This window comes from Hipposideros armiger, unplaced genomic scaffold, assembly GCF_001890085.2.
Source record: "Hipposideros armiger isolate ML-2016 unplaced genomic scaffold, ASM189008v1 scaffold_287, whole genome shotgun sequence".
Taxonomy (NCBI): Eukaryota; Metazoa; Chordata; class Mammalia; order Chiroptera; family Hipposideridae; genus Hipposideros; species Hipposideros armiger.
In genome coordinates, this window is record NW_017731637.1 from 1,651,929 (window position 1) to 1,671,608 (window position 19,680).

The window sequence follows — 19,680 nt, forward strand, 5'->3', positions numbered from 1 at the left end:
CTGTTATGCGATTTTACCACACTCGCAAAATCGCACACAGCCGACCATATAACAAACTCTGTATTTTGAGTGGAAATGTTAGGGGGTCGTCTTATACGCCGAGTCGTCTTATACGCCGGCAAATACGGTATTATTGCTCCATAATTTAGTGTACCACTAGTTCTGCAGAGAAGAGAAAATTGTTTAATAACAGGAGGAAAGAATACCTACTTTTGTCTACTACTAACATACAGACATTTACAAATATTGGTACTTGATCAAAAGGTCAGTACTGTCAATTCCAAGATTCTTGAGCTATGAACCTTTTCATTCTTGCCTAGTACATGTTTCAACTATCCTGGAGCATTAAAGATACTGGTGGCACCAGTCATGTTTTAGTGAGTTCAGGCTACTATGACAACATACCATAGATTGAGTGGCTTAAACATTTATTTATCACAGTTCTGGTGGTGAGAAAGTTTAAGATTGAGGTGTCAGCTGATTTGGCTCCTAGTGAGAGCTCTCTTGTTCATAATCGTCTTCTGCTGTATCCTCACATGGCAGGGAGAGAGAGAGCTCTGGTCCCCTCCTCTTCATATAAGGGCACTAATCCCTTCATCAGGGCTCCACCTTAAGACATCATCTTACCCCCAAGCACCTCCTAAAGGCCTTACTTCTAAGAGCTATCACATTGGGATTAAGGCTTCAATGTGTGAATGTGGGGGGACACAAACATTTAGTCCATAAGAAGGCATAAATTTTCCTCTTTTATAAAGGCATATCTAAGCAAGGAGTTTTAGATAGATGTTAGATTAATAGAAAGATAACAGAGAAATAGAAGCAGAGACATGAAAAAACCCAGGGGGTAAAAAGGATAATTAAATATAAATTATATTTACTTATGTTTCAGGTTAGTGAACACTAAATAAACTGCTCATTATTAGTTGAAATAATGTGTGTCACACATATATTTATTACATATGTAAATACTTAGTAGTATTTCTATTTTGTTTTTATCCTTGACATATTTAAGAAATTATTATCATGACAGAGTAAAATAAATGATTGGAAGATGAGCATAGGTTTGTTAGTGTATTGTGTCAAACATTTTCACTGAGAATATATGCTTTTTTCTTTTTATCCTTGTATAAAATATTTTGTGCATTGCTAATAATTTCACTCTTATCTGTTATCACTTTCTTTTAGGGTTTTTTTATCCTGAATTGTCCAGACTTAACACCTTTGGCTTTCCAATTGATATACCTTAACTTATCATTTAATAATATGTGTTCCTTTCCCACAGAAGTAAGTCCAGTTTTATTATTGTATTTATTGGAATAACTTCTTATTGTGAATAATTATTATAATAAAAATAGACACATGATATCCTGGAGTTACTATAAAGTAAATATATTTTGGATTGTATCCAAAAGTCTTATTTTCAGAAGTATCAAAATTACAGTACATCTTTCTTAAGAAGTCCCATGACAGAATCCTCAAAGACTGTGGTATTGTCAGGCTCTAAAATATGTTCTCATAATTGTGCAATGTACATAAAATAACTTGTTTATTCTTCTAACTAAATAAAATCTAAATTAAACCGTATCCATGTGGTAACCAGAAACTTTAAAAAAAAAGTTCAGTGATGAGGAAATATGGTGTAACAAGTTTTAATTATCATAGGTCAAAATAGGATATTCTGCATAATAAAATATATCAGATAATATGATATGGGATGAGCTAATTCAATGTCATTTTAAATAAAGGAGTCATTATGAGTGCTTAGAACAGATTATTTTGTCTTCAGTAATTTCTTCATTGGTCACTGGGTGATTGGTTGTTATGTGAATTGAATATTGACTTTTAGTAAATTGATTTTTAGCAAATTGACTTGCTTTCTATTTCAAACATATAGTATTGAAAACATATTTTTCATAATTTCTCTAAATATTGTGTTTTTATTTTCATGGGGAGAGTTACTTTTTCTTTTCTAATACATAACAACAATTTTATTAAGTTGGCTAGGACAAATTGATAACAATTCCCAAGGAATATAGGAATTTTAGTTCTTCATGCTAATTTTAACTTCTAAATAGTCATAGGTGAGGCTGTATATCTGCCAAAGCATACTTTATCCACTAAAAAATAATGTATAAATACAAGGAAGCTCTTTTGATGTAAAATTTAAACATCATTTTTTAAATGATAGAAATCAATAGAGCTTGCCATTAAAATGCATATCTGTGTTGTATAGCTACAGATGAAATATTCTAACCAAGATAGTAATGTCCAGGCTTGGAAGGGTTGTGCTGAGAGTAGGCTAATGATACCCAGTTATCAACATAATATAAATGCCATCAATAGAACACCAAAGGCTGGCATAAATGTGATGATTGGAATTATTATAAGTTTCATGGAAAATTCAAGATGGTAGACTTAGGAAGAAGACAGTCTACTAAAATAATTTTGGACAGGAAAAGCAGAAATGGTAAATGAGAAGGTTAATATAACAAACCCTATAAATATATACTTGGTCTCCTTTCTTCTCCCAGCTCCTTTAAGACATAAATTATATACATTAATAATTATAATAATGCATTGTTAGGCCTGTGACATATATAGATATCATACATCTAACAATTATAGAGCAAAAAATGGAAGAGGGAATGGAGCAATTTAAAACATTTCCATATCTCACTGGAATTAAGTTAGTGTAAACCTTAAGGAGATTCTGATAAGTTAAGACATATAGTACACCCCCTAAAGCAATCACTAGGAAAGTAACTCAAGAGAATACGGTGAAAAAATTCATTAAAGTAATTAAAATATTATACTATCAAATATTCAGTTTATGCAAAAGAAGGCAGTAAAGAAGTGGCAAATAGGACATAAGACACATAGAAAACTATATGTAAAATGGTGATATAAATCTAACTATATCAATAACATTAAATGTGAATACAATCCAAACATACAGCTTGTCAGACTAAATATAAAAACAAGCTCCAGGGCCGGCCGAGTGGCGTGATGGTTAAGAACTGGCTTGGGACGCCAGAGGGCCCCGATTTGGATCCCATATATGAGGGCCAGTGACACTGCCCTCTACAGCTAAGATGCTGAAAAACAGCTTGACCTGGAGCTGGGCTGCTGTGAGTTGCCAGCGACTGATCTGCCACACCCCGGAAGAGCGCAATGATGGTGCCAGCTTGAGCCAGTGAAGCAACGTCCTCCACACCTAAACTGAAGAACAAAACAACAGCAACTTGTCTGTTCCCCTTCCCCCAATTCTCCAGCGCTGTTCCCATCCCCAATTCCCCAGTAAAATCTTAAAACAAACAAACAAACAAACAAACAAACAAAAAAACAAGCTCCAGTGATATGGTGTCTATAGAAGATACATTTTAGATCAAAAGATACAAAAGGTCAAAGGTAAAAGTATGGAGAAAGATGTATAATAAGAAACCATAAGAAAGCTGGAGTGACTATACTAATATCAGACAAAATAGATTATAAAACAAAAAGCTTACTAGAGATAAAGAAGGATATTTTGCAAATTTATCAGGATAATATAACAATTGTATATATATATATATATATATATATATATATATATATATATATATGGCCCCAGAATACATGAAGCAAAACTAAAAGAAGGAAAAAATAGAAAATTCAATAATAGTGATACACTTCAATACCACACTTTCAATAATGCATGGAACAATGAAGCAGAGGATCAACAGGAAAAGAGAAGACTTGAACAACACTGAAAACTACTCAAGCTTAACAGGCATTTATGGGACATTCCAACCAATAGCAGCAGAATACATAAGTAAAAAATTCAAGATAGACCATTGGATGGGCCACAAAAAAGTCTCAATATATTTAAAAGAATTGAAAATCACAGAAAGTATATTTTTTGGCTACAGTGGAATGCAATTTAAAAATCAATAACTGAAAGAAATTTGGAAATACATGGAAATAAAGCAACACACTCTTAAATAACAAATGTGTCAATAAATAAATCAAAAGGGAAATTAGAAAATACTTTGAGTTTAATGAAAATGAAAAGATAACATACCAAAATTTATGGGATGCATCTACAGCAGTGCTGAGGGAAATTAATAAGTATATGAAAAAAAAATCAGCTTCTAGTCAAGATGGCAGAGTAGGTAAACACTGCTTGCCTCATCCCATGACCACCTCAAAATTAAAACTAACTACAGAAAATCTATTATTGACAATCACCCCAAATCTAGCTGAACAGAAGGTCTATAACTAAGGACATATAGAAGAAGCCAAGTCAAGACTTATAGGAGGGGCAGAGATGAGGTGGGCTGTTTCCACACCTGCATGTGACCATTAAAAATTGGGAGGGATATTTCTGCTGTGGAGGCCCCCCTGAGAAGTGAGGGATCCCAGCCCCACTCCAGGCTCCACAGCCCAGGATTCTAGTGCCAGGAAGCAAAGTCCCCATAACTTCTGGCAGTGAAAACCTATGGAGATTGGGACTGAGTGGGAAAGTGGGCAGCTGGCATCCCAGGAATTCCTCTTAAAAAGTCTCACACATGGACTTACCTGTTGATGGACTCACTTTCAGTTCCAGTGCTGGAGCAGCAGTTGGAAAGGCACCGGAGACATACAGGGAGGAACTGAATTATCTGGCTTAAGGGAGAGGGCTGGAGGAGCAACTTTTTCCAGACAGAAGTGCAGGCAGAGACCACTGTTTCTTTGTTAAGCCCTCCCACCACCCAGCCTACACATACAAGAGGGTGTGATATCTGTGTTTCCTAGATGACACCATTTGCCCACCCTAATGACTAACTGAGACCTTGCCCCACCCAACTTGCAGGCCCACCAAAGATGCTTCCAGTGGCATTTCCATGGAAACAGGCTTATTTGGCTCATGCTGTGGAAACTCCTAAAATCTCTCAAAGGTTCACAAACCCCAAACAAGCAGCATCTGGCCTTAGCGTGCCCTGTACCTCTTGATAAGCAGTCCCAAGTCCAGCTCTAGTGGCAGCTAGCTTCAGTTTACAGCTTAGCTTCTCCAAGCCCAGTACAAGTTGCAACTATCTGCAGATCACTTTGTAGCTCATACCAAGTGGCCTTGGGCAGGGCAGAGGCAGCAGTCGAGCTTGGTCTGCATGAAAGCCCACCCCCAAGAGGCCCCAAAACCAACACATCCAGTAGCCAGCTTCAGACCACACTAGAGCACCACCTAACAATTTCCATAAATGACACACTCAAAGAGACACTCAGCAGGCACCAGAGCCCCACTAAAGTGAATCCTCCCCCTGCACAAATCCTCCACTGTAGTTATGGCCAGTTCTCACAATCAACCAGCATGAGGGTTGTTAATCCCTCCCATTGATGTGCCAACAGCAATCATGGCTCAACTACAAGAAGTGGACACATACAACCCATACAAGAGACACAGTGTCTTGAAGCACCAAGCTCAGGTAACCAGGGAGGCTGTGCCATGCGGCCCCACAGGACACCTACTACATAGGCCACTCTACCAAGAATGGGAGACACATCAGCTCTACCTAATACATAAAAACAAACACAGGAAGGCAGCCAAAATGAGGAGACAAAGAAACATGTCCCAAATGAAAGAGCAGAACAAACTTCCAGAAAAAGAAGTAAACAAAATGTAGATAAGCAATCTACCAGATGCAGAGTTCAAAACACTGGTTATAAGGATGCTCAATGATCTCAGTGAGATCTTCAACAAAGAGATAGTAAGCATAAAAATGGGCATAGAAATCCAGCCAGAAAAGAACCAGCCAGAAAAGAATAATACAATCACTAAAATGAAGAATATATTTGAGGGCATCAATAATAGATTAGATGAAGCAGAGGATCAAATCAACAATTTGGAAGATAAGGTAGCAGAAAACACCTACAGAACAGTAAAAAGAAAAAAAATCTCCCCCTCTCCCCACCAAATGAGGCTAGTTTAAGAGGCCTCTGGGAAACATCAAGCTTACCAACATTTCCATCATAGGAGTAGCAGAAGGAGAAGACAGGGAGCAAGGAAATGAGCATCTATTGGGTTGTCGGAAAAGTCATGATGCATTTTTGCAACAAAAAACATAGAAAAAATGTCATGACTTTTCTGACAACCCAATATTTGAAGAAATAATGACAGAAAACTTTCCTAACCTGGCAAAGAAAATAGACATACAAGCCCAGAAGCACAGACTCCCCAACAAAATAAACCCAAAAAGGTCCACACCAAGACACATCATACTTAAAATGCCCAAAGGTTAAAGACAAAGAGAGAATTTTAAAAGCAGCAAGAGAAAAGCAGTTAGTTATCTACAAGGGAGCTCCCATAAGACTGTCAGCTAATTTCTCAACAGAAACTTTGCAGGCCAGAGGGATTGGCAGGAAAGTTTCAAAGTGATGAAAAGCAGGACTTACAACCAAGATTACTCTACCCAGCAAAGCTATCGTTTAGAATCAAAGAACAGATAAAGAGATTCCCAGATAAGAAAAAGCTAAAGGAGTTCATAACCACCAAACCAATATTACAAGGAATATTAGAGGTACTTCTTTAAAATGAAAGAAAAAAAAGATAAAAAATATGGATAATAAAATGGCAATAATTAGGTACCTATCAATGATCACTTTAAATGTAAACAGATTAAATGCTCCAATCAAAAGAAATAGGGTAGCTGAATGGATAAGAAAGCAAGACCCATACATATGCTGCCTACAAGAGACTCACTTCAGATCAAAAGACACACACAGACTGAAAGTAAAGGGATGAAAAAAGATATTTTATAAAAATGGAAATAAAAAAAAACAAGCTGGTAGCAATAGTTATACAGACAAAAATAGACTTTAAAACAAAGGCTGTAACAAGAGAAAAAGAAAGACCCAGTGTTTCTGATTCTAGGTATTTATTTGAAAAAAACTCAAAACACTAATTAAAAAAAGACATATGCATCCATATGTTCATTGCATTATTATTTACAATAGCCAAGATATGGAAGCAACATAAGTGTCCATCAATAGATAAGGAAGAAGTGGTACAAATATACAATGAAACATTACTCACCCATAAAAAAGTTGAAATCTTGCCATCTGCAAAAACATGGATGGCCCTAGAGGGCATCATGCTAAGTGAAATAATCCATACAGAGAAAGACAAGTACTATATAATTTTCCTTATATGTGGTCCCCAAAATAAAAATAAACAAACATAAAGAAACAAACTCATAGATACAGAAAACATTTTGATGGTTACCAGATGGAAGAGGTGTTGGGGAGATGGGTGAAAGGGAGAGAAGGGATTAAGAGGCACAAACTGGTAATTACAAAATAGTCATGGGGATGTAAACTACAGCATCAGAATATAGTCAATAATATAGTAATAACTATGTATGGTATCAGATGGGTACTAAATTTATCAGGGTGATCATTTCATAAGTTATATAAATGTGTAATCACTGTGTTGTACTCCTGAAACCAATATAAAATTGTATGTCAACTGTAATTGAAAAATAAAAAAATTATTTAGAAAAGAAAAATCAATAACCTAACCTTCCATCTTAAGCCACTAGATGAAAAAAGAGCAGACTAAACCTAAGTAAAGAATAATAAGGGAGATAATAAAAATTAGTACTGAAATTTGTGAAATTAAGAATAGAAAAACAATAGTGAAAAATCAACAAAACCAAGAGTTGATACTTTGAAAAGACCAACAAAATTGACTAACTTTACATTGATTGACCAAGAAAAAAAGAAAACCTGAGTTACTAAAATTAGAAATGGAGGAGAGGATATTACTACCAACTTTACAGAAATGAAAAAGATTTTAAGAGAACAGTAGTATACCAATCAACTAGATAATGTTGATGAAATGGACACATACCTAGAAAGACACAAGAATGGCCTTGAGAAGAAATAGAAAGTCTGAATGGCTGAACAAAAAGGAAAGAGTTCAATAGTAATTTAAAACTCACCACAAAGAAAAGTTCAGGACCAGGTAACTTCATTGGTGAAATCTACCAAACGTCTTAAGAAGAATTAACATGAATCCTTTACAAAGTCTTTCAAAAATATAAGAGGAGGGAATACTTTCCAATTAAAACTATTAAATGAATAACACCCTGATACCAAAACTAGACAAAGATATTGAAAGAGAAGCAAACTACAGAACAATCTCTTATGAATAGAGATGCAAAAATCCTCAACAAAATGCTACACACCAACATATAAAGAGGATGTTATACCATGATCAAGTGATATTTATCCCAGGAATGCAAGGTTGGATAAACACACAAAAGTCCATCAACGTAATACACCATTTTAATACAGTAAGGTTGGGGGGGGGGAAATAATATAATTATATCAGTAAAGACAGAAAAAAAAACATTTTACAAGATCCAACATCTTTCACGACAAAAGCACTCAACATCTAGGCATAGAAGGTGATGTCCTTAACTTGATAAAATGCATCTACAAAAAAATGCACAGCTTATATCATACTTAGTAGTGCAAGATTCAAACTTCTTCTAAGATCAGGAACCAGATAAAGATGTCTACTCTTTCCATTTTGTATTCAACATTGTATGTATTTTCTAGCCAAGCCTGTTAGGCAAGAAAAAGAAATAAAGGGTATCCAGATTTAAAAAGGAAGTTAAACTATCTCTAGTTGTAGATGACATGGTCTTATATATAGAAATCCTAAGGAATTCACTAAAAAGATATTAGAACTAATGAATGAGTTCAGCAAGATTGTGGTGTACAAGATCAATATACAAAAATGAATTGTATTTGTGTATAATAGCAATGAATAATCCTGACAATAAAATTAAGAAAGCAATATTACTTACATCAAAAGGAATAAAATATTTAGCGTAACTTTAACAAATGTTCAAAACTTATACTACTCTGAAAACCACAGAACATTGTTAAAAGAAATCAAAGGAGACATACTTCAATGGCAAGACATTCCATGTTCATGGATCTGAAGACTTAATATTATTAAGATGGCAATACTCCCAAATTGATCTACAGATTCATTGCGATCCCTATGAAAATTACAAATTGCCTTTTTTGTTGAATGTGACAAGCTGATGTTAGAGTTTATATGGATATGCCAGGGACTTCAATAGCCAAAACAATCTTGGAAAGATAAAACAAACTTGGAGGACTTACATTTCTGACTGCAAGAATGAGCAAGTTCTACTCAACCAATTTTTGATGTTTATGATGATAAAAAGGTTAAATTTAATGTTAAAGACAGCTAATATAAAACCTTATGATACACCAGAGAGCCAGAAATATATTAATCAAACAAAGATCATAGATTTAAATGGTATATTCCATTTTTAAAATTTCATATAAAAAATCAGTGTATGTGAAATTATAATGATATGAGAATGAAACAATCTGGCTATGATATCTGACACCCATTGATTACTAAAATTAATTCCACTTACTTTCCTGGTTCTGCAGATATCCCCTTTCTCCATCCTTCTTTGCATAATTGACTCCTATGAAACTATGGGTTGAACAAACAGGATGGCTTTCCCAGGACTTTCTCCTTCTTGAGTCAAGGGTATATATGAGTACAGTAGTTGCACTGTTTTACTATATCATGCATATTAGGGCTGGTCAGTTTTATTGAAGGCTTTCCAAAGGTATTTACTGAGATATATGATACAGACAATTAATGTTACTATACTAATTCTACATTAATTCAAAGGGTTTCCAAAATGTAAAAAATAGGGATTTACATATTTTGTTATTCTGCTCATGTTTGTTTCTCTTTTCTTTTCCTCAGGTACTTTGTCTTAAACATTTACAAATACTAATCCTGAGAAATAATCCTATCAAAGAAATCTCTTCTGAAATTCAGCAACTTAAGTTCCTTAGAGTTTTCAACATCGCCTTTAATTTGATTACAGCTCTTCCACCTGGGTAAGGTTTATAGTCTGACATTATAAAAGGAAATCAAGAACTTGATTTAGAAAAGGATCAATTCCCCTTCTAAAGCAGGTAGCAACTTTTTAGCTGTTTAATAATTCTTATTCTGTTCTTAGTTAGCTGACTTTTTTTTATTGTGTTAAAAAATAATCCTACCAGCTACATAGATGGCAATTAATATAGGACTAGTGAATACACATCTAGAATCCATTTTCTGAATATGGATTAAATGAACACAAACCATATAAAGAAGCTTAGGTAAGAACCTTGCACTATCCCTTGATAGCCTTTTTGAATATGGAAAGAACACTGAAATCTAGACTTTTAACTTCAAAGTTGATAATTATCTATTTGAACTGGAGAAAGTCACTTAACAATTCTCAGGCTCAATTTCCTAATCTAAGAAATAAGCCCTTAAGATAGCTATGATCCTTTAAACTCTAACAGGGCTGTTGATATTTGGGTTCATAAGAGATGATTTTCCCCCCACATATGAACTGGTAATTATTTAACTCCTATTGAAAACTTTAAACCAAAACCTTTATCGAATGCCAAAACAAGATACCCCTTCGAGTAGCCTACATTCAACAAATTGAAAGTAGGTTAAGGGCAAAAGGACAGGAACTCTTCGTTCAACAACATTTTGCAAAAGAAAATTCTTAGAGTAATTAAGGAAGTGCATAGAAATTCATTTATAATGTTGTTCATCCAGCATTGCTTGTAACTAAGGATCTAACAAATTATACATTTGTAAACCATAAAACTATTTAGTCATTTAGAAGAATAAAGGTATGTAAAAAATTATACTATTTCTGTATAAAAATATACATGTACATATCACACATTATACATATGTGAGGAAGTAAGGGAATTGCATGGATATTTTATTTCTGTTTGACTCATCTATATTTTTTTCACAGTCACATAAATTGTATTTTCCCTGCCTTGATACTAGAGTAAGCCATTTCTCTAAGGAAACCCTGTTTTGTTTTGTTTTCAATTGGAGAATGGTATTTAAACACCAATATCTGGGTGCTGAATGTCCCCATTGCTATTGGGATGACATTGCTTCTAGACACTTTCAGTGGACAGAGCTAAGTAATATATGTATGTATACTAATCTGTGTGTACACATGTATCTATAAGTGTTTCTGTGTGTATATTTATTTATACACACACATATATACAGACATATATACATGTGTATATATATATATGCATTTCAATATAAATTCATACTGAATAATCATAATTACATACTTTAAATAATCATAGCTGCTATTTAAACAAAATGTAAAAATTTGTAAAGCAACTAAAACTTGGTCGTAACTGCATGATCAACATTGTTCATTGTTTATAGATTAAGCAAATTAGTTTGAACTATTGGTCATAATCAAAAAGTTTTAAGGAGCTATTTCTCAAAAATATTAGTGTTTCTAAAATAAAGTAGTACATTTTTATTAAATAGCATAGAATATATATGCATATCAAGGGATTATTGATAGCATATTGAACCCAAGAATTAAAAACATAATGGGAATGATGGGAATAATAATATAATTATTATGGAATTAACTGTATTGACCTTAGAGAAGACTTAGGGCAAGCTCTGACATAGGTGAAAATGTTCATTTGTAGAACTCGTGAAATGAAAACTCACATAGAGGATTTTGGTAAATGTTGTACTTAGCCCTTCTATTCTAGTCTTCAAGAAGCAACTCTTCTGGCTCTAAGGCGGCTCAGTGGAATCCATTTTGTTAACACCAACAATTAGTTGTTTCCGACCCAGAAGACATGCTCACGGGTCTGCCCATTCTTGGAGATACCTGCTTCAAATTCACCAACACCAGCAGCAGCAATCAGGACAGCACAGTCAGCAAGACTGCCCAGAAAGCTCAGAAGCCTAAATGAATATGATCCACAATACCTGCCACCCCAGTCTTAATCGGTGGTGGAAGAATGGGCTCAGAGCTGTTTGTCTCAATTGGCCATTTAAGTTTAATAGTAAAAGACTGGTTAATGATTACAACGCATCATAAAACCTTCGGAAGGAAAGGAGGATGTTTTGTGGACATGTGTGTGTGTGTGTGTGTGTGTGTGTGTGTGTGTGTGTGTGTGGCAATTTTTAAGTTATTAGTTTTTAAAATCAGTACTCTTTTAATGGAAACAACTTGACCAAAAATTTGTCATAGAACTTTGAGACCCATTAAACCAAAGTTTAATGAGAAAAAGAAAATTCATATCCATGCAGAGCCTCAGAATTTGATCTTATTCGGAAATAGGGTCTTTGCAGATGTACTTAGTTAAGTTAATACGAGGTTACTGGATTTGGTGGGCTCAGAAGCAAATAAATGGTGTCCTTATAAGAAGAAAATATACAAAGCCAGAGACTGGAGTTATGTTGCCACAAACCAAGTAACATCAACAATTGCTGGCTACCACCAGAAACTAGGAGAAAAACAAGGGACAGTTTCTTCTCCAGAGCCTCTAGAAGGAACCAACCCTTCCAACCAATTGATTTCAGACTCCTGGCCTCATGAACTGCGAGATAATAAATTTCTATTGTTTTAAACCATCCAGATTTTGGTAATTTGTTATTTCAGCTCTAAGAAACTAATATAGCAACCAAAAAGAAAATATATCAAAATGTTAGAAATTTCTCGGGTGGCTTTTTATAGATGGGGTTTTATCCACTCCAAGCATTTCAAATCAGTCTTAATGGCTAGATGAATAATTTTTAGGACATTTTATTTTAATTACATCATTTATAATGTAAAAAAGTCAATATAAATTTCAAGATCTTAGAAAAACATTAGTTTTTCTATATTTCTACCTATTCACTTAAATACTTAATTCTTATTTATGCCCAGTAATAACAAATAATCATTTTTACAATTTATTTTCTCTTTCTATTTAAGGTTATTTTGTTTGCCCCATCTTGAGGAACTCGATATTTCCTACAATAGTATTGCTTTTATTCCAAATGAAATCCAGAAACTCAGGTATTTTGGAAGTAGATAAGTATACACAAAATCATGTGCCTCATAAGGACATATTTGGTGATGATCGTGATGGAGAAAATTGAGTTCATTTATTTATTTACAGCCATAAAAAATCATATGTGAAGAGTTAAGTTTACCAGTGATGTAGCAGGAGGTGGTTTCTCTGCTATCTAGCATATTCAGATGCAAAGGTTATCTGAACATGGAGTTCTTCTAGCTCTAAAGACTACTTAGGGCCGGCCGACTGGCGCGTTGGTTAAGAGCTGGCTTGGGACGCCAGCGGGCCGCGGTTCGGATCCCACACATGAGGGCCAGTGACACTGCCCTCTACAGCTAAGATGCTGAACAACAGCTCAACCTGGAGCTGGGTTGTCGTAAGCCGCCAGCGATGGTGTGGGCTGCAGCCCCTGCTGCAGTGGGTTGCCATGGGCTACTGTGTATAGCCAGCAGCCAGCGTGAGCGGTTGTCCAGAAGCCGGCAACTGATCTGCCTCACCCGGGAAGAGTGCAATGATGGTGCCGACTTGGGCCAGTGAAGCGACATCCTCCACAACTAGACTGAAGAACAAAAGGATAGCAACTGGTCTGTTCCTCTTCCCCCAATTCCCCAATAAAAATCTTTAAAAAAAAAAAAAACAAAGACTACTTAACCTACTAAAGACAGCTGTGCTCCCCCAGAATTCATTGAGAGGAAGGGTGCACCCAGACTGGTGGGGCCTCTCAGATAAACCAACTCAGGCAGGGCAGCCTCACCCATGGGTATCCTGGGGACTCTCAGTGGCATTTACCTAGCGTGACCACACTTATTTCGATTGTCTATAGGGCTCTCTGCTTCTGACCCCTAGGTTGTGTTTGCTATAGAGGAAAATAGGGACCATGCCAGCTTTCTCCTTTAGGACCAAAACAGAGCCTGAGGTCTGACTCACCCTTTGTAGACTATGAGAGGTGCAGTAGTCAAACTGTGGTTGAAGGATGAAACTAGCTGAGGTGCTATCTTCTTAGTCTCACTGTCTTAAATACCTTCTTTGATCATGTTTTAATATTGTCATCAGGAGTCATAATTAAAGAATTGTGTGGATAAGAGATGTGAAACTAGATTGTAAATAAGAATCTGTAGGCCCCCAGTTGCTTATATCCTCAAATCTTTTAATTTAAAGTCATAGCATCTAAAGCTGCTGATTACCTAAAATCTGATTTATAGCCAGTTGGTTATATCAGCATCTTCACCCCTAATACAATTGACAAGTTGGATCAGCTTTTGATTTGATTTTTGTATGTTCCCCATGAACAGACACTTTTCTGACTGCTTCCACCACTAGCTGGGAGGGAGAGAAATGACTGTAAGAAACATCATCAAGACAAGTGGTAAAAAATGAGAACATCAGTTATGTTGGTCCTCTTTGAATAGAGGGATTATTAGAAGCAATTGACATGTTAAAAACCAGGGGGAGGGACCAGGTGATGAAAAGTCAAAATACAATGTAGCACACAATATGTTTCGATAGTGTTAATTTCACTGTTTTGATTGGGCTTAAATAAAAATAAATATGTGTTGCTGTTCAATTTGTCTGTGAAAATAGTTTCTTTGTATCATTGTACTGTACTATATTTTATGCACTATAACATTCATTTGTTTTGCTGTTTGTGATTATCTCTTTTTCCATATTAGTGATGTGTTACAAAGACTCAAAATACATGCTTAACTCTACTATTCACGCAAATACGCTTTTTTTTTGCATAGTAATATATCAGTTCAATTGCTTTTTAAGTTAATTATCCTGATTCTAAGGAAATACTCAAGTACTTGATATTTTATTGTTACTAACATTTATACCAATTTTTAGAAACATTGGGACAGAATTCTTCTTCAGTATTACAAATTACATGAACACTTCTTAAACTATGGTTTCCTTTATTTGCAGATCACTTAAAAAGTTGATTGTCGATGGGAATGAGATGACTTCTTTTCCATCTGGAATTTTGAAGCTTAACCTGAAAAAACTCCTATTTAAGAATACCTTCACTCATCCTAATTTTTGGAAAGAGAATTCTTTGAATAGTCCACAGCGTCTTACTCAACTTACTTCTTTGTTTTTTTTAAAAAATAATCTACTTAAATATTATGATGTGATCCCAGTAGAAATTCAAACGTTACTAAACTGGTAAGCAAATTCTGAAGCCCTTTTAACTAAAATGATCTTTTAAGCATTTAAAATGTTCTTCATTACAGCCTTAGATGATAGTTTTACCACACACACACACACACACACACACACACACACACACACACAACACATCACACAACACACATCAAAACATACATACAATTCTTCAAATTACTCCTCTGGTTCTTCAGGCATAGTAATGTAGAATGGATTCAGCCCATTTTCTAACATTCTCAAGTTATTACTTAAATTTAATATGAGGTACAGATTGCTGAGGTGTGGCTGGCAACATCTATACAGTTGTAGTATAAATCTTTTCTATGAATTGCTAAGGACATAAAAGTGTGTTATTCCAAAAAAAAAAAATTCTTTAGTCCCAGGCACACTATGCAGGGAAATGCTTTACTCTAGTCTAACTTCACAGAGACCAGGAATAGAGCAGACATACATAGAGCAAATTCTCTTCCTTAGGGATCAATGGCGAGTGTGAGAAGCATTGCCTAATCTCGGGACTAGGGTTCTTAACCCCAAACACATTCAGTCCTCTCAGGCTTATCTCTCATTTCCTATTGATGGTGTAAAACTATTTTTACTGCAGTACTGAGTACCAGTGACTGTATTATTGATTTAACAAATATTTGTTTTATGCCTAAGTAAATGGCTTCCCAGGAGTATATAAATTACTAATATTGACTCAATAAAAGGCAGAAAACCTTAACAGATTAGTGATTATTGGAGAAATTTAAAAAGGTAATTTAAAATCTACCAATAAAAAAGTAACCAGGCCCTGAAGTTTACAGTTTTAATGCAATGAGATGTCAATGCTCATGAGACTTGAATGTAAATGAGAAAGTTAGAAAAATTTCCAAGGACAAAAATTTTTTTAAATAATTAAAACCTAACTAGTGAGTGGTAAACAGATATAAGACCAAGAGATTTTAATTCACCACAAATGTTTTTGAGAGAAACATCCTCAATTTAGACTTTGAAGATTTCAAAAATTAAGTTCCAGTGAATATTATGTCACAACTTAAAGAAATTTCCAAATACACGAAGAAAGAAGCCACCAAGAGTAAGTCAGCAAAAACAATCAACAGATACAAATCTCCAAGGTTCTAACATATTAGAATTGTTTACAGAATATGAAATAGCTACTTTAAGTGTTTAAAGAAATAGAACTTAATTTTTAAAATGCTTAAGGAACAAAACACCATCAAATATGACCAGGCAAATGTGAACAAAAAATTTTAAATGAAATGAAATTCTAGAAACTAAAAAAAGTAATAGTTGAAATTAACTTAGTGCATGGGTTAAACAGACAATTATACACACATGAAGAGAGACCTGAAGAAATTCTGGTATATTTGCAGACAGGAAATAAAAGAGATTTAACATATACTTAGAGCCCTCAAAAGTGAGAATAGAGAGAATGTTGGGAATCATTGTTCAATGAGATAATAACTGTAACCTCTCAGAAGTAATAAAGACATAATTTCACATACGCTGAAAGCTCTATGCATGCTAAGTAAAACACCTGTGTGAAACTGAAGATCACCAAAGACAAAGACTTCCTGCTATGTATATGTCACCATCATACACAAAAGCATTTCCTTTTGGACTTATGATTTAAATATGAAAAGCAAAACTTTAAAGCCCTTACAAGCAAGTATAGGAGACTATGCGTGACTTCATGGTAGGAAATGATACAAAAAAATATATAAACAGTAAAGCAAAGTTTCATAAATTTGACAAAAGTGTAATTTTTTCATGTAATATGACACCATCAATAAAATTGAGACAAGCCATTAACTAAAAGGAGATTTTTGTAATACTTGTAACTGTTGAAACATATATGTATTTCTCCCACAAATCAGTAAGAAAAGATACAACCCATAGAAAAGTGCTTAAGTGACAGGAATGTGCAGTTCCTGGATGACAATACATACATAGATGATAAACACGAGAAATGTTAAATTACACCAGTAATCAAGGAACTGCAATATAAATAAAAACAATAAATTTTTCTTATCTACCTGTTTTATCAGGATTAAAAAGATTGACATTAAGTGTTAGCTTTGGATGTTCAAAACAGGATTTTGATGTACCATTGGTGGCATTGTAAATTGGTGAAGGCTTTGAGGAAGGAAATTTGATAGTATCATCCTTACCCCTTAAAATATAAATTTAAATTTTAGGAACCTGTCTTATAGAAATAGTTATATGTGAACACAAAGTTAGGCACAGGAATGATAATTATAGCCTAAATGGGTATCAATAAAAAAGTGGTAAAGTATTTATGGTGTACCCATTTAATGGAACATTATAATTCCATTAACAAGAATTAAGTAAAACAAAATGTATTAACGTAGAAGGCTGTCTAAGGCATTTTGTTAAATTAGAAGAGCAAGTTGTACACACAGACACACATATATACACAGTAAGAGAACACCCACATGAGAGATTCCATTTATCCCATTAGTCATGAGTCTGGGAGCTAGAGGGTATAACTCAAACTATGAGCTTTAGTCACTCCAGAGAGGAAAGTCAGAGTGATTGAAGGGAGGAATAAAGGGGAAATTCTGTGTTTTTCTCTATTTAATTCTATATTTGGAAAATTTAGAGGATGGGTTTTTATGTAAATGAAGTGACACAAGTGAATTAGAAATAAAAGGGGCCAGAGCAGGAGAGATTATAACTACTGGGAAAGTACAGAAAAAATTCAGGAATGAAATGATCTAGAAGGATGGGTAAAATGTGTGTGTTTGAAAATATTTATTGTGTTCAAGGGATATTCCAGGAAGAGGAAACCAAATGGGGAAATGAACTGAAGTTGAGTAAAACTAGGGGTATATGTAAAGAGAAAAATAAATGTTCAGCCAGAACAAAACATCTATGAAGAGTAACAAAACATAGGATAATAAGGAGATCCAAGATGGCGGAGTAGATAAACACTGTGCTTGCCTCAAACCGTGAACACATTAAAATTACAACTAAATTATAGAACAGTCAACCTGGAGAACCATCTGAAGTCTATTTAAACAGATGTTTTATAATTAAGGATATAAAGAAGAAGCCACATTGAGACTGGAAGGAGGGTTGAAGGCGCCAAATGGGTTGGTCCCACACCCGCCTGTGGCGGTTGAAAATTAGGAGAGATATCTTGACCACAGAGGTTCCCCATGAAGGAGTGAGTGACTCCAGACTCCCACACCAGGCTCCTCAGCCTGAAGTACTGGTTCCAGGAAGAGAAACCTCCACAACTTCTGGCTGTGAAAAACAGTGGGGATTCCGAGACTCTGGGTGGGACAGAAGGCCACTGGAAACCCAGACAGTCTCTAAAGGGCCCATGCAGATACTCACCCTGGTCTCCGGCAGATGGAGGAGACTCTGGAGGTGTCGGAGACATATGGGGAGAGACTGAGTTGTATAACTTCGGAGCGAGAACTGGGGGGACATTTTCCATTTTCTCTGTGTGGGGCTCTTCTTCCATGCAGCCGCAGGCAGGCACCATCTTTCCTGTGTTGAGCCCGCCCCCCAGAGGCCAAATCTGAATCTGATAGGCCTGGTGAGCTCAACCCTGCTGACTCACTGTGATCCTGCCTCATCCAACCTGAATACTACATCAGGCTTTATCAGTGGCTGAAACTTAAGGGAGCCAGCAGGTGGCAGCAGGCCTCCAGGTGTCCTGGCTTTTTGCGGAGCTACCCCAGACCCAGTACTGGTGGCAGCCATCCTTGGCTTGCAGTGTGCCTTCGTCCACACCCCTCCAGGTAAGGCACAGGCAGCAACTAACTTTATAGCTTCTCACAGGTACTCCCCGGCCCATCACAGGCAGTGGCTGACCTGGGCCTGCCCTTCTCAAGAGGCCCAAAACCAACATACTTGGAGCTTGGCTTCAGACCACAGCAGAGCACCACCCAATTAGCTCCACAAGCGGCACACACAAAGGGCGGTTTCAACAGACACCAGGGCCCACAGGGGTGAATCCCACTCCATGGGATAAGCCTCCTGTATAGCAGCCCATAAGCTGTGGATGTGGCCAAACCCCATAGCCAGTCAGCCTGAGGGTCAATCCCACCCACTGACATGCCAACAGCAATCAAGGCTCAACTATAACAGGAGGGCACACACAACCAATACAAAGGACACTCCTGGAGCAGCCAGAGCAGGTGACCAGGGAGACTGTGCCACTGTGCCCTACAGGACCCCTACTACATAAGGCCACCAAGCAAGAGTAGGAGACATAGCAGCCCTACCTAAGCTAAACACAGAAGCAGCCAAAATAAGGGAACAAAGAAATACATCCCAAATGAAAGAACAGGAGAAAACTCCAGAAAAAGAACTAACTGAAATGGAGGCAAGCAATCTACCAGATACAGAATTCAAAACAATGATTATAAGGATGCTTAAGAAACAATGAGAACTTCAATAGAGAGATAGCAAGCATGAAAATGGACATAGAAACCATAAAAAAGAACCAGCCAGAAGTGAAGAATACAATAACTGAAATGAAGAATATATTAGAGAGAATCAATAGTAGATTAGATGAAGCAGAGGATCAAATCAGTGATTTAGAAGATAAGGTAGTAG

At 35.8% G+C, this 19,680-nt stretch overlaps 1 protein-coding gene across 1 annotated transcript in view; it reads left to right on the forward strand.

Annotated features, from left to right (window-relative positions):
• Positions 1-19,680, forward strand: part of LRRC63 (leucine rich repeat containing 63) — a 50,884-nt gene that overhangs the window by 28,858 nt on the left and 2,346 nt on the right. Inside the window, exons 5-8 of the mRNA XM_019658705.1 lie at positions 1,186-1,284; positions 9,782-9,918; positions 12,843-12,926; positions 14,848-15,087. Coding sequence (XP_019514250.1) covers positions 1,186-1,284; positions 9,782-9,918; positions 12,843-12,926; positions 14,848-15,087 — 560 coding nt within the window. The remainder of the gene's footprint in view (positions 1-1,185; positions 1,285-9,781; positions 9,919-12,842; positions 12,927-14,847; positions 15,088-19,680) is intronic.